Source organism: Dryas octopetala, chromosome 7 (assembly GCF_963921425.1).
Source record: "Dryas octopetala chromosome 7, drDryOcto1.1, whole genome shotgun sequence".
Classification (NCBI taxonomy): Eukaryota; Viridiplantae; Streptophyta; class Magnoliopsida; order Rosales; family Rosaceae; genus Dryas; species Dryas octopetala.
The window spans coordinates 15,761,451-15,784,068 of NC_141372.1; the positions used below are offsets into that span (position 1 = coordinate 15,761,451).

The 22,618-nt window shown below is 35.4% G+C and overlaps 2 protein-coding genes across 5 annotated transcripts; one reads left to right on the forward strand and one right to left on the reverse strand.

Moving 5' to 3' along the window:
• Positions 1-218: 218 nt before the first annotated feature.
• LOC147280059 (pathogenesis-related thaumatin-like protein 3.5) lies at positions 219-2,109 on the forward strand. The gene is made up of 3 exons (XM_086250442.1): positions 219-280; positions 470-1,130; positions 1,436-2,109. Exons 1-3 carry the CDS (start codon positions 220-222, stop codon positions 1,569-1,571), a joined length of 858 nt encoding a protein of 285 aa, XP_086106568.1. The 5' UTR covers position 219; the 3' UTR covers positions 1,572-2,109.
• Positions 2,110-2,594: 485 nt separating this feature from the next.
• On the reverse strand, positions 2,595-22,374 carry LOC147280060 (chromosome-partitioning protein, putative (DUF639)). Of its 4 annotated transcripts, none has more exons than XM_086250438.1 (11): positions 21,882-22,374; positions 19,905-20,133; positions 18,568-18,715; positions 18,320-18,418; positions 15,620-15,777; positions 13,490-13,655; positions 12,741-12,877; positions 11,590-12,277; positions 8,747-8,859; positions 7,298-7,553; positions 2,595-3,037 (listed from the first exon to the last, which is right to left on the reverse strand). In XM_086250438.1, the coding sequence occupies exons 1-11, from the start codon at positions 22,069-22,071 to the stop codon at positions 2,741-2,743; spliced, it is 2,481 nt and encodes an 826-aa protein (XP_086106564.1). In that variant the 5' UTR covers positions 22,072-22,374; the 3' UTR covers positions 2,595-2,740. The 4 variants fall into 4 exon arrangements, with proteins under 4 accessions (XP_086106564.1, XP_086106565.1, XP_086106567.1 ...); XM_086250439.1 differs by lacking the exon at positions 21,882-22,374 and adding an exon at positions 21,001-21,040; XM_086250441.1 differs by lacking the exon at positions 21,882-22,374 and adding an exon at positions 21,001-21,040 and having other exon boundaries at positions 18,568-18,723.
• Between the last annotated feature and the right edge of the window lie 244 nt (positions 22,375-22,618).

The following is a 22,618-nucleotide window of genomic DNA, read 5'->3' on the forward strand; positions in this document are numbered from 1 at the left end:
GAAAAATAAATTAAAAGGTCAGTATAGCATTAGGTTGAGGCAAGGTATCATATGAGGAAGCCTTTTTTGGCTGTCACTACTTGGGGATTCACTCTCTCCCACACGCATTCTTTCTTAGTTTACTTTATAGTTCATATATATATATATATATATATGTGTGTGTGTACACATATGCATCTCTCACTCTTGTACTGTCAAACCACCATAAAGAAGCAAAAGATGGCTTACCATGTCAATGCTCTTCTTAGATCCTTGTTCATCTACATTATTATTGCATCAGGTGAAATATTCTTTCTATTGCCCAGTTTAGTTGTTAAGTGACAACAAAATTTCAGGGATGTTTTTATCTTTGTGGAATAAAATGTTGGAGCACAATCATTTGCCTCAACATTTGGATTGCAATTTCTTATTGTGAAAGGCTATTATTTTCACTTTTAGGCTTACAAACTTCTTTCCCATTGTCGGTTAGGGGGTGAATTATATGCAAGTGCAAAGACCTTCACCGTAGTAAATTACTGCAAGGAGACGATATGGCCTGGGATAACACACGGTGAAAACTTCAGTGGCAGTGGTTTTACATTGAAACCAAGCCAATCTGCAGTCTATACTGCTGCGGCTGATTGGAATGGCCGAATATGGGCTAGAACTGGTTGCAATTTTGACAAGAATGGTAATGGCACATGCCAAACAGGTAGCTGTGGCACCACCATCAATTGTACAGACCCTGGTAGCCCACCTGCCTCAATTGCAGAGTTTACTCTTGGGGAGATTGATTACTATGATGTTAGCCTGGTGGATGGCTTTAATTTGCCTATACTAGTTAAACCTACTAATGGCAAAGGAAATTGCAGCACTGCTGGTTGCGAAAGAGATTTGAGGCAAAATTGCCCACCAGAGCTTGCAGATAAGGCCAACGGAACAGTCATTGCTTGTCGGAGCGCATGCAATGTGTTCAACACCGACGAGTACTGCTGTAGAGGGATGTATGGAAATCCTGAGACATGTCTACCAACTAATTACTCAAGGAGTTTTAAACAAGCTTGCCCTGCAGCATATAGTTTTGCATATGACCCTGCCAGTATTATAACATGCTCTGGGGGAGACTTCACTATCACCTTCTGTGCATCAAGGTAAGAAGATAACATTTAAACCAAATGAAAATGGTTTAGTACTTTATTGACACTAGGCAATTAATAGTTTAATAACAGATTTATCACATTTTAAAAGCTTGGATGACAATCGTTTAAAATGTTTAAGCACATGGTTAATAAAACACATGTTCCATCCAAGCGTTTAAAATGTTTAAGCACATGGTTAATACAACACATGTTATGTTTAAGCACTTACAAATAACAGTACCTGTTAAAGAATATTTGCCAGATTCATACATTGCATGCACTTACAATTCTCATTAATTTATCAAAATTGGACCTAGGAACCAAACGGTGTGCACTTACCATGATAAGCAGCTTGTTTGTAATGGATCAAAGGACTTAAAAGCACTCTCTCAAAGATGGTGGCCATTACTGCTCGCACTACCCTTGCTTTTTAATTTCCAGACTATGTTTTAGCAAATTCTGCAGACTGTCATTCACTTTTTCCTATTTGTAATTTGCAGCTGTATTTTACATTATTTTCTCCTTTTGTGTTTCGTGTTGAGTTCTTTTTTCTTTTCTTTTTTTGGTGTTGAGCTTACCACACAAGTTCAAAGAGAAAACATCTAAAGTTTTCCAATGTGAATTAAGTGATATATGATATGTTACCTTATTATATGTCATCTGTATGCTAACTGGACAACAGGCATAGGTCAACTAGGCATGAAAGTGATTACAGAATGTCTCCACCATGAGCATATTAGAAAAAAGATGCAGTTAGATACACTATTTTACCTAAACTACACTTCAAAAGATAAAATAGAGCTCGAAGACATATCATTTTGCAGAGCTAAACTCAGATAGTTCAATTCCAGTAGATGCCCAGAACACGTCTTTCATGTAACATGCATGAAAACCAAACAAAGATGCCAAACCCTTTCATAAGAAGCTAAACAACCAAAACCATACAAAAATGCCAAATCATTTCATAAGAGAAAAAAAAAAAAAAAATATGTGTGATGCATGAGTGGCATAAGGAAAATGTATGATGCACCTCACTGGCATAACCAAAATACAACTTACAAAACTGTAAAAGGAAACACTGCAAAAGAAAATAGCTTATAGGTTTCACCTGGATGAGATCCAAATCAGCTGGCCATGTTAACAAGGACATACTGAGGCAATAAGAAGAATCTGATAGTTTTCTTATTCTCTTATGTACCTGAGCAAATATCTAAATCCACTCCTGCTGTGCATTTAAGTTCATGCAGCATGGTAAGATGATAAGAAGAATCTGAACCTGAGCAAACAATCTAAATCCTCTCTTGTGCTGTGCATTTAGGTTCATGCAGCATGGTAAGATGATGAAAGCTTAATTAGTACATGATTCTCTCTCTCTCTCTCTCTCTCTCTCTCTCTCATGTTTCTCTTGTGGAATAAATAACAGGTTTTAGGACTGATCTAGTCAGAGCCATTATGTAAACAACTCAAACAATGCAATTGAGTGAAGAAGAAATAAATTGACACTAAATGTGTTCCATTTTCGGTACAAATAATGGAATGAGAAAAATGTCATCATAATTCTTTCTCCATAACTGAGGTAGTATTAAATTTCAATTTATGAACCTACCACGTATAATAAGGATCTATACAGAATTGTTGCTGCTAGGACTCTTTTCTGATTTTTCTGGGTCCTTATTTTCCTTTCTATCAGGTTCTGGTATGGACTCATCACTTCCAAAAGGTAATACAACAACAGGGGCTGCAGGCACTGTCTCCCAACGCTCCTTCAAGAAATTTATGAACCTCTTAACCGTTTCCCTCCTGAACTCAAGCTCCCGTGTAAACAGATCGAAGATAAAAAAGGCAAGAACATATTTGAATGGGACAACGAGGAGAACGGTCGCAAAAGATAACAACGCCAGTGCAACCTCAGTGGTTATCTGATAAAAGTTTAAACCAACATGAGTCGTTACTGATCAACCAGAGTTAAAACTGAACACTAAAATAATTTTACTCATAAAAGAACCAAAATGAAAGCAATTTCACATGACAACTTAACCATACCAAACACATCCATGCCTACTAACACGATCTAAATATTTATATTAACCATTTTTTCTTTACAATATCTAATGAGTCAGAAAGGTCGCCTAGAGTATCTGTCAAATCAAACATATCTTACAATGTTACCAGGCCATTCTTCATAAAGTACCAAGAGAATGGTACAATTACCATCCATACATGAAACTAATCCCACCCCTTTCCTGCCCTTAATATAATTTACTGTTTCATTTGCATTAACTGTTTTTCCTAAATGGCATGTTTGCATTGACAAGGGGCAGAGTTCTTGAGCTTCTCTTATTATTATTTGTCTGGAAAAATGATTCATATAGAAGCATCCATAACTTCATGTTGCAAAGATAATAGCACTTTCTTTCTTGGTTGGAAAAGATAAAGCAAGGCTTGAACCAATGCCAACTAGCCACCAGGCCATTAATTGGTGATATACACATAATTAAAAAGATGACTAAAAAAATGGACCCGAAGCATAGCATAGATCCACTCACATAATGCAAGGAGGTGTAGAACTGAGAAGAAATTTTAAGAAGGAAAAGAGGGAAATAAAGAGATAAAATAGAAGATGGAAAAAGAGATGGAAGAAGAGAGACAAAGAAGTAGAAGTAGAAGAGAAAATAGAAAGAATGAAGGTGCGGGTGTGTGTATATGTATATATATTTATATACACAAGTTGTCTCTTAAGGAGACATCCGCAGTCCAAACAGCACACAAATTTTTTTTTTCCCCTGTTAGGGTGTTTTAGGATTTTAGGGCCAAAACCCAACTTTTCATCCAAAAGTAATAAACCTTGTCCTAAAGCAAAGACAACCGCAAAATAAAATAAAATTAAAAAAAAAAACAAAAAACAAAAAAAGTATAGGGGCATTCATATGGCCAAGACGTCTGCAATGCGGATGTCTGTTTTGGAGAATTTTTTATGTATATCTAGGGGGGATTCTCACTTCTAGACATCCGTATTTTACTTAGAACCAGCTCTTAACTCTAAATTGTTGGATGTATCCTACGCTTTATAGCTTTGCATCCTTAAAAGATAAATAAAACCTAACTGACAGCCTCTCTCTCTCTCTCTCTCTCTAGATCTCCCTTTTGCCTTCCGTGTACAAGTTCTAATAGGTGTGCATCTTTTTGCTCTCTCACGACCCCGGAATTTTTTTAGACAAAGACCCCGTTTTTTCCTCTTTCGGATGGTAAATATATCTAACGCCGCCTGATAGAGGCAGAAGCCGGGTCGGCAACTTCAGCCAGTGCCGGGGCCTAGTTTCTCATTTTTTGCTTTAGAAAGACCGCCTTCGTTTCTTTTTTTTTGTTGTCTCTCACAATGGCTTCGATCTCTCTCCCTCTTAAATATCTCCATTTTGCCTTCCGTGTACAAGTTCTAATAGGTTTTTACTTTCTATTATTTATTCTTCTCCTTCATATTTCTCCACTAGTGCTTCCTGCTGGCCATTTTAACAATACCCAAAATCTATTTTAAACATCTGAAATTCAGAACTGATATGGGATTTTAAGTTCATGAGAAACTAAATTCAAAAGAACCTTCTATTCCTACAATTTAATCTAAAACTGCGATGGGTCTTAAAATTGAGTTGACAAGGAAATAAAATTGTATTCTAAAAATTTAATCCATGACTGCAATGGCTTTCAAAACTCACGAGCAGATAAACTGAAATGAGTGTTTTTGGTTTTAAAATCAACCAGCACATGAATCAAAAGTAAAGGATATACAGACTCGAATTAATTTCAATACTACAACAAATGCATAGAATTTTTCAATACCATTAACACCACATATATAGGCCAAGCTTGTTCCAAAAATAAGGAGTTAAGGACTAAGAAGAAAGAAAACACATTGAGAAAGAGAAGGCACGGTGAGACAAAAAGAAGAGAAAGACATATATATATATATATATATTGAGGGATCCCTCAATTAAAGGGTAAATAAGGGATCTCTTGTGGGCCCACTCCGCATTGTTATTCGATGATCAAAGCCGCCTATATTTTTAAGTCTTTATTCAATGTTTAACCTTGCAAAAAATTAGGTAATTGGAAATCATTTAACCATTTGATTAAATGATCATCATTTTAAGTGTTTGTTGAAACATTATGTTAATCTATTTATTTATTTGATCAAAACTAGATATCTTAATGATTTTCAATTTGGGTGATTTTCGCAGAGATGATCTCTGAATAGAGACCTAAAAGATAGATGGCTTAGATTGTCTAAATACAATTTGGGGTGGACCCTACAAGGGATCCCTTAATAGAAGGGGCCTGTATACATTGAGGGATTCCTCAATAGCACGGGCCGATCCCTCAATAGAAGGGGTCTGTATATATGTATATGTATATGTATATGTATATATATATATATATATAATTTCTCTTAACCAGATGCTAATATTGGGAACTATCTGGATTAGGCTGTCAATCAATCAGCCAGTGTAAATTCAATATATTCTCTTAAGGATCGATCGGCACCCATTCATCACTTATATGTTAGGAAAAATCCAAGTTTTAAACAGTGATTCAACATCCTAAAGTAAGCAACCATGTCGAGAATGGAATCTAAATTTGGAAAAAGATTCATACAAATTGGCTGCCAATTGAAGCAAGAAGTTTCTGGTAGTTGAAAGATTGCACATCGATCGATTTGAGTCCTCTGCTGATAGATCAGCAGTGGATCCTGACGTTAATATAGTCGGGAGCTCCGGTTAATATACATAAGGCTTAATATCTGTTTTTCCACCCAAAGTTTAATCCAAGTCTCACATTACCACCCATAACTATAAGTAGCTTCCATAGCCCAATTTACCCTTTTTCGTCCATTCCGTCAGCCAATCCGTCAAAATTGGTGACGTGGCAAGGGCATTTTTGTCTTTTCATTCAATTTCTTCCAATTGGACAAAAACAATTAATAAAAAATTATGATATTTAAAAAAAAATTGAAAGAAAAAACAAAACCCCAAAAGCAGCCCCCTGCTCCTCCTCCCCACCCCTCCCCTCCCCCACCCCACCACCCTTCCCTCCCAACTTCAACAATGCCAATTTGCCCATACCCGATTTAAACTAAAAAACCCATAACCCACTGCTTGGACAACCCTGCCTGTGAGAACCACTTTCTTCCTTCTCCCGTCTGGTACCACTTTCTCAGGGGCAATAACCCCTGCTACCTCTTCTAATTTGAGCTACCATATTTCTCACTGATCCTCCAAAGAAAAATAAAAAGAATAAAAGAATAAAAAAGAAAAAGAAAAAGAAGAAGAAACCAAGGTTCCCCATTTCTGCATATTGAGTACACCATTGCAGAGAAACCATGGAAAGCTTCCCAAATGTTGAAGCTTTTGTTACAGAAGGGAAGAACATAAAAGATAGAATACAAATCACAAAATTACTTATTTCAAACAATAAAACCCCAAAACCCAGGCATCAAAACTCAAATTTGACGGAAGGTCAAAGGAAGGACAACGATGGGTGAAAAAAACCCAAAACGAACACTAAAATTACAGGGGCAATTCATTTTCGTAAACTCAAACTTGCTTGCTGCACTCTTCTCCGACAGGGGCGCAATTGGATGTGCACCTCAAAGACGGGGTGGGGGGTGCTCGGTGGGGGTGGGGAGTGGTGGGGAGGAGGGAGGAAGGAGAGGGTGCTGTTGGGATTTTTTTTTTTTTTTTTTTCCAGTTTTTATTTTCAATTGTATTTAAAGGTTTTAAAATATTAAAAAAAATTATTAAATTTTTGTACAAGTGACATCACATAGGCAAAAAATAGGCCCACAATGGCCATGTAGATGCCATGTCACCAATTTTCACGGATTGGCTAACGGAATTGATGGAAAAGAGTAAAATGGGACACGGAAACCGCTTATGGGTGGTAAAGTGGGACAAAATAAATTCCAGGTGGTAATGTCAGATTCAAATTAAACTTTAGGTGGCAAAACAAATATTAAGCCTATATATAAATGTGTATATAGATATACATATATATTCTAGGAAGACCATGGAAGATGATATATTTTGTTGAAAGGGATCTAAACACCATAATGCGCCAGAGAGATCTTTAGTGACATCAAAACACTAACGATTTGCATTAATTGCAAACTTCAAATGATAAATACATACCTGAGGCTGACCAGAAAGGATAATTGTATGTATTTTCAGAAGCATGACATTCAGATTCTGTAAATAATTTTCCACATCACGCATGGCATCTTTTACAGCTATAATTTTTTGAATAGTATTAGAAGGAGGCTGATCACGGATAGTAACTTTTCCAAATGATCGTCCAAGGCGGCCTTGCTCTTTTAGCCCCTTAAATGTCAGCATGACAGCTGCCAAAATCATCAATGCTGTTGGGAAGACATATGACAGCAAATTCCTGGAAAAGTATCTCAACAGATTAGCTCAACGTAAAATCATAGTGTGCAAAATTTAGTGGCACCATTTAGAACGCATACGAAAAAACCGGCCAGTTGAATTGAGTACTCAAACAGTATGTTAGATTTAAGGAAGAAAGATAAGAGATTTTAGAAAGTAGGTTTGGTGTTTTATTAAAGACAGCCGCTTCACCTAAACAATGATTTTATATGATAAAAGATACTACATGATACCATGTTAAAGTTGGATATCCAACTCCACCAATTGACAATGAGTGAGGAGGCTCAAAAGAGGTGCAAGGTTTACATAAGCAATTTGGGCTTTTTATATTCTCAACATGCCTCCTCGAGCGTGGCCAGACTAAGCCCAACACATGGATCAATTATATTAGGTGATGTGGAGCACATTTAGCTGACTGAGCTTGACACATTAAGGAATTGTCCACTCTAATCTCATGTTGAGTTGAGTACTCAAAAAGTAGGTTAGAGTGAAGGAAGAAAGATAGTGACAAAAAGCTCTCGGACAAAGAACATTACCCTATATATTTTACAAGAAAACTCTTAGAAAGAAACTCCACAAAAGATACTATCTAAATTAAATTAACGAACTTCTAGAGCCAATGGAGGTGTTTTTATATCAATTTATAGAATCATGTATTCTTCAAAATTAATATAGGATCTAATCGCCACAACAAAAATATGCAGAATTGCATAAAGAAAAAGGAAAGGTGCACCAACACAATTGTCTTCGAATTCCCCATGAAGAGGAATATATGAACACATTGGTAGTGGTCACACCAGTGGCATCTAGAAACAGGTTTGTTTCTCAAACATATTAGCAAATAAGAAATTGATCTGTTCAAATTTATAAGAAGGGAGATTTGTACTTGGAATCTCCTCTTTAGAAGAGAGGTGTGGCTACCAATTGGGCCTTAGACACAAATTTAGAAACAAACATTTAAAAAATCAAACCTAAATTAAAACAAAATGAAAAGTTATCAATACAAAAAATTTACAAGGAAAACATTAGGGATAACGTTACAAAACCATAGTCATCAGACATCTCCCTGTCAATGGTCACATAAAGAAATATAGATCAACATCTCTATAACAAGTAATATAAGTACAACCATATACACTCCTCAACTTTCTAGGGATAATGCATACAGAAACTTTTCCAAGAAAATGTACCTACCTGAAAATAATTGTATAGACAAATGCAAGAAAAGAAACAGTCAAGTATGGCTCCTCCCAGCGCCTAAGTTTTTCAAAATTCATGGCAGTTATGGAAAGAGGAAGCAGAAGTTCCTGCAGAAAGGAAAATGCCATCAGCAACATTGTTTATTTTATTGTTACATTATGTTTCAAACATAAGAAGAAAACAACCAAAAGAATTGTCTACAGAAACATATGCCATAAAAAATAAAAATAGAAAAACTACATGCTGCAACTTCACAATGCCAATTATCGTTTCCTGTCATTAATCAAACCATGTTAATCACTTGCAATGCAACAGATTATTGTTAGATAGAGAGTATGCCCTCAAAACAATTAGTTAAATGAAATTACTTTATGATTCATACTGTGGACGTAGAATATTGATGAGATAAAGGGAAAGCATGGGAACTATGTTAAACTTTAAGTAAAGAAAGTGGTTTATTTATTACATACATGAGGGACGTGTGAATCAAAAATGCTTGTTACTTAAAATAAAACATAATCAGAATAGTAATCAAAACACTGCCTCCATACATTGATAAGGACATTAGGCTCTTAATCCTATGAGTAGTAAACAAGATAGTAAGGAGTCTTGGATGTGGAGAACAACGCGATTGTTCGTGTGGAGTTCTTGGCAGTGGAAGACCAAGTGTACTGTTTTGGTTTAAGTTAAACCCTAACCCATATAATGCTTGTGATCTAGATATTCATATAAGATCCATAGATAAATTTCAAAATATTTCCACTAGGAATAGGATTCCAACATTGTCACATAAATAATTTATTTAGTATAATCATTAACATAAAAGAATGTTCTTGCAACTTTTAACTACTTCTAATTAGATATATAATAAAATTTTAGCCAACTAGATGAGTGAAATACTCATCTTTTTTTTTTTTTTTTTTTCAACATTCTGGTTGACTTCTACAATAACATTTTAAATTTGTTCCAAAATCATGTTTTGCAATGGGATCCAGGGTGGTAGAGTGCATCCATGGAAGGACTCTGAACAGAGCTACCAAGCAGAATCATTGAGTGGCAGAGCAACAAGCCAAAGAAAAAAAAAAAAAAAAAGGAAAAAAGAAAAGAGCAAGTTGAAAAGTTGGTAAATTCGAGAAAAAGCTGAATTATAAATGGTCTTAATACTTCTCTGATAATCACAAGCTTAGCATATTATATTATCAGACCTTACATTTATATCAACTACAGCCCAACATAATGTTACTGAAATGTAAAAGTAGAAGTCAAGCCACAACAAAATAAGGAATGCCATTTGTAATCCAAACAAAGGAAAGAAAAATGAAATCCATGTTTGCACAGGATTACTCTCAGATATCTCCATCTTCAGATTAATCTAATTAAGTGAATTTGATAGAAAGAACTGCTACTTTGTTTTTTTTTTTTTTTTTTTTGATAAGTAACAAAATTTATCAAAGCAAAATCAGATTACAAAAAACAAGGAAAGTTGACAAGACACCTACATCTAGAAAACAACAAGACACCTAAAAACCCTTGCTCTCAAAAAGAACAAAGCAAAACACAGATTGTAACTCTAACAGAAACTACATCTCCTGAAAAAACCGAAACAACCTTATCAAACTGCAGCTCTCAAATCCAACAAAATGACCGATACCGCAAACTCTCTAAATATTGGCGATACAAAGACCATAAGAATGCCCAAAACCTAACGTTATCCCAAGAGGACTCCACCCCTTAAAGTCTTTAAAGATTCTTCTATTTCTCTCCAACCAAATCACCCACAACACAGCCAACACTCCACAAGACGATAGAGAGAAATAATAATAATGAATCCATACAAAGACTTGAAAGAGCTAATTCAAGTGGAAAACAAAATAATTAGCACTGAGAGGTTTCACATCAACTATGGCTCAATAGTGGTCAATGTGGATGGTGAGAACCCTACTCTAAAAGGATAAATCAGTTTACAATGGGTGAGAAAAATGATTAGAAAAAACTACCAAAAAAAAAAATATATTGAAAATATTTCCAAACACAACATCCTTGCAAATTACATAAAAATTACAAGCTTCCGATTAGAGCGAAACATTGGCCCAAAAACAATGGGTAACTTACATTTTTGGTCCCTGTGCTTTGACCTGAAATAAATTTTGGTCCCTGTGGTTTAAAAACTGACAATCAATTTGGTCCTTGTGTTTCATGTTGCTTACAATCTTAGGACAATTATGGAATTTCATGAGTTAATTCAAAAAATCCATATTTTTCAATTTGGAAATAATGATCTGTTTGTTCTTTGGGAAAATTTCAATGGGGGATTGAACGACCATCTTATGGGCTTCTAAAACTAATTTTCATTTTCATTTCCGTGTTTATTTGATAGAGAAATCGAGGGTCACAAAATTTTGAGGTTTTAGGTTCCAAGTTTGAGATTTCTTTGATTTCTTGTTTGAAAATCAAATTCAAGTCTTTTTACATGATTTTCAGTCATCCTTGAGTTAAACCACGAGTTTGAGTTTAAACAAATTTTTAATTGTAATTTGATGCGAATTCGAGAAAAAATAAAAAATTGTCCTAAGATTGTTGACGGTTTAAACCATGGGGACCAAAATTGATTTCGTGTCAAAACACAGAGACCAAAAATGTAGTTTACCAAAAGAAAAAGAATAAAGTGAACATAGGAATCCCAGAAGAGTATAGAATAATAGGAGTCTGCTCATATAATTATAAAACAAAAATTCTTCAAAAAACTATTGCCAAGCCAAAAAGTGTTGTTCATTGTGCAGTGAAGAAAGTAAGGGAAAGTAGAGGGTGTAGTCATGGAGACAGAACTTATTACCAACCTTGAATAGATCAATGTTACTGGGTATACCCTTAAGGGTTGCAGCATCAATTGTAGCTTGAGTTGTTTCAGCTGCCTGCCATTTTTGTTTGCATGTTCGTGTTGCTCTTTCTACAAGAGCCGAATCAGCAACAACATGATTTTTACTTAATACTAGCCCCTGTCTGATTGAAGTATTCTTCCAAAAGCTAACAGAGGCACTTGAAGCCCAAGATGGAGATCTCTTCCACTTCTTCAAGTAAACACTACCATCTATGTCAAACACGTGATTACTGCTCTCAATTATTCCATTAGATGGCCTTGCTCCCTGAGCCGGTGGGTTGTCTGCCTCAATAAACTTTGATATCAGTGGTCCACCCCAATAATTTACTGCTAGAGTCTGAGATACAATATCACCATAGGGTGCATATTGCAAATATGTAAACTGAACAAGTTTGGTGGGATCATCTAGTAACTTCCTCATAAATTGAAGAGCCTGTAGTCTAGCTATACTATTAATGGCGCTGGTCATAGCTCTTTCCTTCCCTTTGTGAGCACCATAAACATGAAATATCGATTCATCAACTTCCTTTGGTCCATACTCACGGATGAACTTGTGTAAAGCAATAATTTCACTAATAAACGCATGCCAGACATCTCGCCTCATTTCTCCACCCAGGTCAACAAATTCCAGCACCCATGTTTGTGATCTGTATCAACATATTTAGCAAATAGATGATATAGCTCTTTAAGAATATAAAGAATGAAGAAAAAGAATCTGTATACTTACATGATTACACAAACCCTCAACGGGTCTAACAGAAATTCAAACCTTAGGATTTTGGCTGATAGAAGAATTACATAAAAGATTAAGATACCCTTGTAAACTACAAATAATACCCTTGTAATTGTCAAACTACTACTGCCAATTTATTGTTTTCAAACTTTAAAACACCATAACATTCATTTTGCATAACCATTCTCTATAAAACTTGAATTTGTGGAAAATATTCTTCAATATCAGGAGGGGGAGAGAAGGAACACTGATTTTATTACTATGCAAAAGAGAGATTCCATAATAGTGGACAAGAAGTCCACTTTCAAAGACACATCAAGAAAGCTTAAAACGATCAGACAACAACCATAGAACATAGTCTGAAGAAGCTTACTCACTCGGGACCATATGATACAGAGATTGCAGAGTCAAAGAGAACAGAACCCATAGGTCCAACTTTTGCTTTCTCAACCCGTAACCCTTGTTTTGTAAGATCCAATCTTATAGAATCCTTCGGCCCAAACAAGCCAACTGCCTGCAACAGAGAGTTAAAAATATGAATGATTTTAGATGAGAAAAGCTCCAACTGAACATATAGAAATAAAGAAGAAACCACAACTAGAAGCAGATAAAACATTTGAAAGCATAATCAGAGTCATAATTCTGTAGGACAAGATTTAATTTGAACGAGAATGAATATTATTTTCCCAATTTCACAATTACCAAGCACAGACAAGGGCTTTTTCTTCCAATTTTGTGAAAAATGAAATGGGAACTTGGAACATATATTTCTCGATGTCAAAAGGGAAAAAATGATTTAAGTCAAGGAAGAATAATTCTAACTTTTGGCATGATATCCATTTTGCATATTCATAACTTACATTTCTGGCATCACCAAAGTAAAGGTACAAGTCAAAGGAAATGACCGCCTATCTTTATAAGAAACAACAATTTTATTAATGAAGAAAAAACAAAAACAAGATGGACAAAAATTCCACCAGGAACACGGCATCTGGAAAACAAACAAGCCCCACTAAACCTAACAACACCAAATCAGCCAACACTTGGTCCAATATAGCAAACCAATTAAATAGTGTCGTGTCAATTGTCAATGCAAGAATACGGAACTCCTACAAAGATTAATTACCTCAAAATACATTGCTTTATCAGTTAAAGTAACTTTTCCTGGCCATGCCATATTGTTCTCCCATTTTAGGGCAGGCCGCTTCCTGCTGGAACTAATGCATAAGATTCTCTCCTCAGAAAGGTTGGGACTTTCTCGAATCTGGTATGATTTTCTTCCTTCATGAACCCTACATAAAAATAATACAATGACCTTCCTAGAGTGTATCAAAATGAATTAGTCTATGAACTTAACAGGTGCACACGTGAGAGTGAGACATCACAACACAATGCATAAAAGTCACAAAATAAATAAATAAAAAGAGGTATGAACTCAGATAATAGGCCACAACAAGACTAAGGGGCCGTTTGGCACTGCTTTTAGAACTGCCAAAAACACTTTCAGATTAGTGTTAGCGCTTTTGGTAGCGTTTGGAAAAAATAAATAAAAGTGTTTCTGAGTTATACAAGCTCTTTTAAGTGGTTTTTTGAGAATATGTGCTTCCTCAGGAAACCCTTCCAAGTTGTTTTGCATGAAGCACTTAGAATTTTATAAAAATTTATATGTGCTTCTAAGAAGAAGCGCTACTAAGCATAAGCTCTTCCTAAGAAGCAGTGTCAAACGGGCCCTAAAATGAATAAAATAAAAGACTAATAATTTATATACTCACTGCCCACAGACAGTACAAATTCATTTGCAAAAAAATGTTGCATCCCACAACAAGAACATATTCATTGTATTTGTGAAAAATAATTTCCAGTAACAAAAGTTCACCAAACCCTCAAAATTTTATCATAAATTCATCATAGACGAATTCCTATTATTTAGAAAATTATCCAAATAGTTGAAGCCAGTAACAAAAGTTGCAGCCCACAACAAGAATATATTCAATGCATTTGTGAAAAATATTTCGTTTACCAAGAACTTATTCAATGTATCTGTGAAAAATAATTTCCAGTAACAAAAGTTTACCAAACCCTCAAAATTTAATCATAAATTTGTCATGCACAAACTCCTATTATTGAGAAAATTCGCGAAATAGTTGAAGCTACAAGAAAAGGGCTTCAACATGATGTAAACCTATGAATGGCAATGGAAGAAATAGTTGTAGCATTTTAGAAGCTTGAAAGAGCCAAAAAAGAAAAAAGACTTCTTGCCAATCACAACACGTCTGTTGAGGTTTGTTTGTAACTCCATCCTCGGAGTAGAAACCACCAATTCAGAGGTTTATGAGGGTATAAAAGTTAAACAAGATAATAGTAAAACAGAAGGGGGAGAAAGAATGCCAAATGATATCAGTTAGGGCTCCAGTAGCATGGCCAAATGATAAAGGAGGGAAAGAAAGAATGTAAGAGACTAAGGCTATCACAAGACAACTCTTTCTATCAATGTCATCAGAGCCATAGAAGAAAATTGATCCCAAAATCATAATTCAGGTATTATTCATAGAAGCCAGGTAGTTTTGTTCAAGACCTTTTTTAATACAAAAGAGATAAAATACCTTTTTGTTCTTGAGCCGACTCTTCTACCACTTTAGGTATTCAGGAAAAAAACAAAAGAAGAAAAGAAAAAGGCAAAATAAAAAGCTCATATTTTACAAAAGGCTAAATTTCACTTTTAGTCCCTTTAGTTTGGGCCAAGTTCCACTCTCGTCCATGTACTTTCAATTGTGCTGATTTTGGTCATGTACTTTACAAAACGTTGTAATTCAAGGGCACGTTAGCATTTCCATCCATTAAGTCGTCAAATCTGTTGTAAATTAGGTCCTGTACATTACAAATGGTCGCTATATTGGTTCTGTACTTTACAAATCGTTAGCAATCCAAGGACAGATTTGACGACTTAACGGACGGAAATGTTGACGTGTCCTTGAATTGCAATACTTTGTATAATACAGGACCAAAATCGGCACAGTTGAAAGAATAGGGACAAAAGTGGAACTTGGCTCAAACTACACGGACCAAAAGTGCAATTTTTCCTTTACAAAAGTAGTGAAAATATTTTACAATGTTGTACATACACATAGAATTTTAATCTATCTACACCTCATGATCATGAATACAACATAATATATTTTGCTAAACTTATCGCAATTATCAGAGAACTACAATTTAAATACATAAGGTTAGTAAAATAACAAACAATGAAACTCACTTGAGAAGTTCATCAACATAAGTCAACCACAAGCTCAAAGAGATGCCCTCTTCATCTCCAGCAATAGCCTTAAATAGATTATGTGCTGTCGACCTATCAGCCACACCAGAAATAGCAGGAGCCATACGAACAAAAGCCTCTTCTCTGACAAGCTTGCTCTGCAATGCCAGCAAGAAATAAGTCAATACTTTTTTTTTAGAAGAAACAAACTTTTATATATACTAACAAAATTTACATCTCAGCGGACAAAGATCCACTCAACAAACAATCAGAGTACAATGTTAATACACATACAAAGACATGTTCATATTCCAAAAAAAAAAAAAAAAAAGGAGAAACCCTAACACATGTGATTTACCCTAAGTCATTGCATCCTTCCAGTATAGTAAAATGACCAAAACAGAACTTTCCTTGAATTTGAAGATACAAAAGCCCATAAAACCTGGTGGTGAAAAAGGTTGAGGAGAGATTGGGTAGATGGATGAAGGCCTTTCTTTCCAGGAGAGGGAGATTAACACTGGTGCAATCAGTGTTAAACAGCCTACCTACATGCTACTTACCTCTACTCAAGATTCTAGTGGGAGCAGAAAGGCAAGTAGAAAATTTGATAAGAGATTTCTTGTGGGCTGGAGTAAAAGAGGGTAGAAAGGATCATTTAATCAGATGGGACAAGATTGTATAAACCAAGGGAAAAGGAGGGTTGGGGATTGTTAATTTTCTGAAGAGAAATAACACCCTTTTTGGGAAAATGGCTATGGAGATTTCCATCAGAAAGGGATTCACTATGGAATGCTGTCATTAGGAGAAAATATGGGCTGCAAGCAAACGGGTGGGATGCAAACTTAGTGGTGAGAGGATCAAGTACAAGCAACTGGAACGACATATCTCAAGGATAATGCAGGAGGCCAGGAACCAAGTTCAAAGTATAGTCCATCCAAGTGCCACATGATTTCAGTCTTTGTACTTAATAAATGCAATTTATGCATTTGGTCCACTGTTCTGGAGTCTTATATTTATCGTCTTGAGTCTCTTTATGTCCTATAATCAATATATTAGGTGTCATAAGTTATGACTTTTTTAATTTCTAAGTGCATTAATTTGGGTATTTTAAATGATTTATGTACTAATGGCTCAAACATTACAAAGTAGCCCTTTTATTTGCACTTCATGATCATGAGTACAACATAATATCAATTGCTAAACTTATCAAAGTTATAAGAGAACTACGATATAAATACATAAGGTTAGTAAAATAACACACAATGAAACCCTACGTCAACCACAAGCTCAAATAGATGCCCTGTTCATCTCCATAAAAAGCTTGTGTTGCATGAGTATATGAACGGTGGCTCAAGCTGTTTGAACCGCACGGCCTGGGCACGTTTCCTCATTATTCAAGTTTCCAGTTTTTTAACAGATTCTTTAATGTTTTGAGACTCTTTTATCATTTTGGGACTCCGACTGCGGCTTGTGAATGGGCCTTTAGTTCTAAAGTCGAAAGACACCACTTAAAAGAGGTCATTGAGAGACTTTTAGAGTTTAGAGAGACGCTCTTGTGAGAGCTTTTAGCGACAGGGATGGGGATTTTTTAGCCTGTGAATCTTAGGTGTAACTGAGGATTCTCTACTAAGAATTTGGGTTGAGGGAAGAGAGGATATTTTATTGTGAGGAAGAGCCTATTTTTTCTTCAAATTGTAATCTTCATCATCTCTTTTAGAGTATCATCCTCATTGACATAGCCTAATTTGGGGTGAACTATGTAAATTCTTGTCATGGTTGTGCTTAATATTTTGGTGTTCTTCATTACTGTTTTGATGTGATTAAATTTGTGATCTTGGGCTAGGGTTTTTGGTGCAGTAAATTCCCTAACAACCGGTATCACAGCAGTTAGTGGAATTCGAGTTCAACTACCCAATTCCTTAGCCCAAATACACACCAACAAGCGAAAGCAATCACCAAAAAAAAATTAAAAATTAAAAAAAATCTTTTCAAGTACCAAGCACAACGAGACAAACGCAGGATCTACATAGTTCGCCCCAGATTGGAAGGCTTAAAAACCCTAATCATAGCAGGGAAGGCAGTGTAATTTCGCCAATAACATAATTAAACCCAAAAAGGAATAAGATAAGCAAATAGTCATAATCATTAAAAAAAAAAAAAAGTTCCTTAAAAAAAAAAACAAAATAGTTTATGAAATCACCAAAAACCCCTATCATGAATTATGCAGAGTTCTTATGTATTACACGGGATAGAACCATGTAGGTGTAACCATTTGCGCATAAAGTACTCCTCTAGCATGCCCTTGGAGTTGACAATCATTATGAGTCACACTGATTTTGAAACTATTAGCACCATCATCTTCATCGGATAAATAGCTATCTAAGTTCCAAGCAGATTGTGAACTTTGAGAATGCCATGTCCCTCTTGACCTATCCTAACTGTCTCACAGAGCATGATATCATTCATATCTTATATAATCTAATAGGACATACTAACAAAACATATATGCAAAAGATCCATACTAAAAATGGTTCACATCCACTATTTTGCTCTAACTCCTGATAGTCATAGTCAAAATACCATGCATTTTCAAATCAAAGCGTAATGCAACTGTTTATTTGATAACTACTATACGATCATAGAAAAGTCACTATGTTCTAAAGGTTAGTTTAAATAAATAGATGAACCGAAGAAATGAACCTGAAAATAAGCTTTCTCCGAACCATCAGCAAGATCTTCTCGATAAGGATTCTCCCATGCAAGCATTGTTATGAATATCAGTCTTTGGAATGCAGGTTCCTGTTGATGGACCAATATCATCCAGAAACAATAAGAAAATCCAAATCTCATATGAGACATTCAAGAAAGCGACATGGATAAACCAATTCTTATTTAGTGCAAAAATATGGCATAAGATATGAGTTTCACTTGCACTAAGTACTACCAACCTTGAGGGAAGGATGAATATCAGAACTATCCCTTGACAAAAACCTAAAGCAGCAATATTCAACCAAATTACGGGCATCATTATATGTAGACTCAGAAACAAGTGCTTTAAATATTTTCTGCATTTTCTTCCCAGTCAATCCATTCATCCTGCAGATCTTAACTTCAAAGAGTCAAATGATAATTATTATATCAGTATGATAACCATATAAAACCAAGCTCTTGCATAATAATAGAAGTTCTAGACAAATGAAAAGGTTATCCAGCCATGCATGTAAAAACTTATGGCAATATGAGAATAAACCATATAAGAGTAAACAGAGGCAGGAAATATGAAAGCAAAAGTGTGTTCGTCATGTATACAAATGCTGTGCAGTAGTACATATAAATGTATACAGACATTAAATATAGAAAAAATAATTCTTGCTAGAGAGTCTCGCTTGTTATGTTGCCTATCTAGACCATGGATTCAGTGGAGTCTTGTTTGAATGTAGGGTCCAAATTGAGAGTCTGGTAAAATTATATGCCAGATATTTGGCAAGAGAACATTACACTATAAGGCCCTTCCATTGAGGGATCCCTTTAATAACACTTATTTAAGGGATCAATTGTTGGGCTCACTCTACATTGTATTTTGATGATCGGAATCGTCTACATTTTAGGTCTCCATTGAATGATCATCCTTGCAAAAAATTAGCTAAATCAGGAAGCATTTACCCGTTTGATTAACATCATTTCAATTGTTTATCGAAAATATTTTGTTCATTGAAAAACTATTAGATAGCTTAATGGTTTTCGATTTGCCTAATTTTTTGCAAGGATGATCTTTGAATAGAGATCTAAAATTAGACTATTCGGATTTTTGAAATACTATATGGAGTAGGCCCCATGAGGGATCCCTTAAATAAAATTATTGGAGGATCTCTTAATGGAAGAGGTCTGTACATATATAGGCCCATTCGGGTGCGAACGTGCGGAGCGCTCAGTGCAGCGCTTGGCCGTTGTAAAAAACATACTACTAAGCGCTTGGCGGCATGTTCGCACATCCGTTCGGCCACACCTAATCGAATCTATATATGTATATAGTCCGCTTTTTAAACGGGATCCTCAAGTGCATTGTAGTAATTGACAAAAACAAAATGCATTGTAGTATGATGGCTCTTTATCCTTTTAAACTTTGCAATAAAACGTTTTGCATATTGCAAAAAGGAATTGTAATCATTATACTGAATCAGTTCTCCTCTCAGGATAAAATTCATATTGCAACTGAACAACCAAGTTACATGGGAGTCACAATTGTAAAAAATTCAAGCAAAAATAACTTAACAAACAAAATCACCTGCTAAATTGCTCTATAGATACAATAGCAGCTAAAGAGAGAATTCCATTTGGTGTTCTGCTGTTAATTGTCTGTTCTGCCATAAATAAGTCCTCCACATCTTGTGTCTCAAAGGCATCACTGGTGATAGGCTTCCTAGTCTGACCAGTTTTTACTAGTGGAGAAGTCACTTCACTTAAAAAGTTTTGGGTCTTCAGTAGCCATGAATTCAACTTTTCTTGCACGGCATCTGTCAAGATAAAAGAATTTAGACAGCTAAAACTAGAAACAAGTTAAAAAAATCGTATGGTAAGAAATAAGTGGTAGTAGTGCATCCTACTTAGACCAAAAAGAAACAAAAAAAAAAAAAGGTACTAGTGCATTCTGTTCCTTATACTTTCATTTACATTCTAAACATACAAATTACTTACTTTTTCTTTTCTTTTTCATTTTACGGTTATATTTTCTAAATTAGAAGATGTTTACATCATTCAGGAGCCTTATATATTCTATATTATATTATTTTTTAAAACACAACGACAATAAAAAGTTGTTTTGTAATAGAATACACTTTATGAAACCAGAAGGTTCATGAATCTATGCCTTGACAATCAGCTGGAGACAGTGGCAGAGGAATATTATTGGCATTACCCTGGAAAATCATATCCCTTAAGAGACATGCTCAGTGGTGTGCAGAAAACACGAATGAGCACACTTTTTAAATTCTAGTATATAAAGGAACTGGGAATGCTTCAAGTTTTATTCTTATGTCAGCATGAAAATGACAGGTTGACATAAAGTGGCTACATAGACACACCACAGATCCACCAGAAAACTGAGGATAAATGGTTTTACAATCCATTCTAAAGGTGAGAAATCCTCTGCCTAAGGTTCCTGTGACTTTATTACTCTCCATAGGAAGTTAAGACTTAACATACTGATGTAGGACAAGAAGGATAAATGTGTGAGAATGCTACTGTTTGATTAATTTGGGATTTATGTTTGCTGTAAATTGTTCATAGGTAAAGAACAATAGGAAAATTCAAAGACAGTAGGAGAAAATTACAAGAAAATGATAGAAATTACTAGCATCACATGCCGTACAGAAAAAACTTACTAGTGTCACATGAGTAGGCTTCTAGGAATCACTCCTAGATACCTTAGACATCACACCTTGGGTTAGATTGCATCACAAAATCCTATGGTTAAGCAAATGCTGCAAAACTCTAAGTTCATTCATGTCCCAAAAATGTATTACACAAAAATAAGAGCAAACAGAATGTTAAAAGCTAGTCAAGTATTCTTCGAAAACTTATAATTCTGCAAGTATAAATTACTCAGCTCACCATAGAGCAGCATACAATTCAGAAAACAATCCCATAACAGAGCAAGAAGAAAATCAGGCAAAATGGTAAGTGGCTACCCCAAAGACGCCCACTTACATGCTAGCTTTTGTTATTAACTAATACACTATTTTTAGAGCACCATACCACATCCTTAAGCTACAGACACCCAGATTGGTTTTCTTTTTTTCTTTTTTTCTTTCTTCATTCTTTGTCAAAAAGCAGGAAGCTTCTCTGTGTCTTGCAGTTCAATCGTTCTTTTGAACAGTCAAATTGAGACAAATGAGAAAGCTATGAGCTTGTCGATAGTTTTTTTTTGTTCTTTTTTTTGTTTCTTTTTATCGGAACGCTTCTCTATGACTTCCAGTTCAATCACAATTTACTCAAATTTGAAGGGAATTCGTGAAGACAATAGTTTATAGTCCTTCACTATCTAGGACGACGAATTGGGACATAAAATTGCATTGTATGAGATTTTCAGTCTTTGTCTTTCATCCACTTATCAGTGGATCAAGAAGTGGTGACTTCTGGATTCTGGTTTATATCATTTAGCTATAACTTCACCAAGGCTAAGTTAAGTCCCGCAATTTTGCTTCATCAAGGAATTAAGAAAATTAACAAAATATATATTAACAAGTAAAAAGAAAAAACTCACTAGCATCAATGTCGTTGAGCTTCCACCTATCCCCCAAAGACTGTCCAACAATCTTGAACCGAGACTTATGATACTCTGAAGAATTCCCTGCACAATATCCAAACCTATTCAGACTCCCATGCCAAGAAAACCCAGAACTGGGTACAGCTGGTGATGCTTTAAAGTGGGTAGCTGAGATTTTCGACAGCATTTTCTTTTTTTCTTTTTTTTCTCTCAAATGGGTCTTGTTTTTCAGGATTGAAGCTTTGAGTTCGTGGTCTATACTCTTCACAGAACTTCAGAAGTCGCAGAAACTTTTGTGGGTCAATTAGGAACTCTTTTTACTGTGAGACTGTTTGAGCAAACTATTGGGCAAGTGGGACAGAAAGACAAAGAAAGATGAAGAGTGAAGCTTAGCATACACCGAGCGAACTCTGTTGCTGCGTTCCTGGCCTATAAACATTGCACCATGTGGTGTGCATAAGATAGTAAATTACGCTAGATTTTGTATGGCTGAATGTTGGTGATTAAATAATGGACTAACGGGTGCAGATAGCTCCAACTTCCAAGCTTCCAAGTTCCAACGTAAGATTGTCAATTACGAGCTAACCCCAAACCTTACCCACTTGGTAGACGGGTAATTTCACTGAATAACCCAATCAAATGCCCCTTTTACAATTTTAGGGTGAATACCTCTGCAGTGGTCTATGGACAAATAAAGCCCACTACAAATAAAACCCACTGATAGTGACACAAAC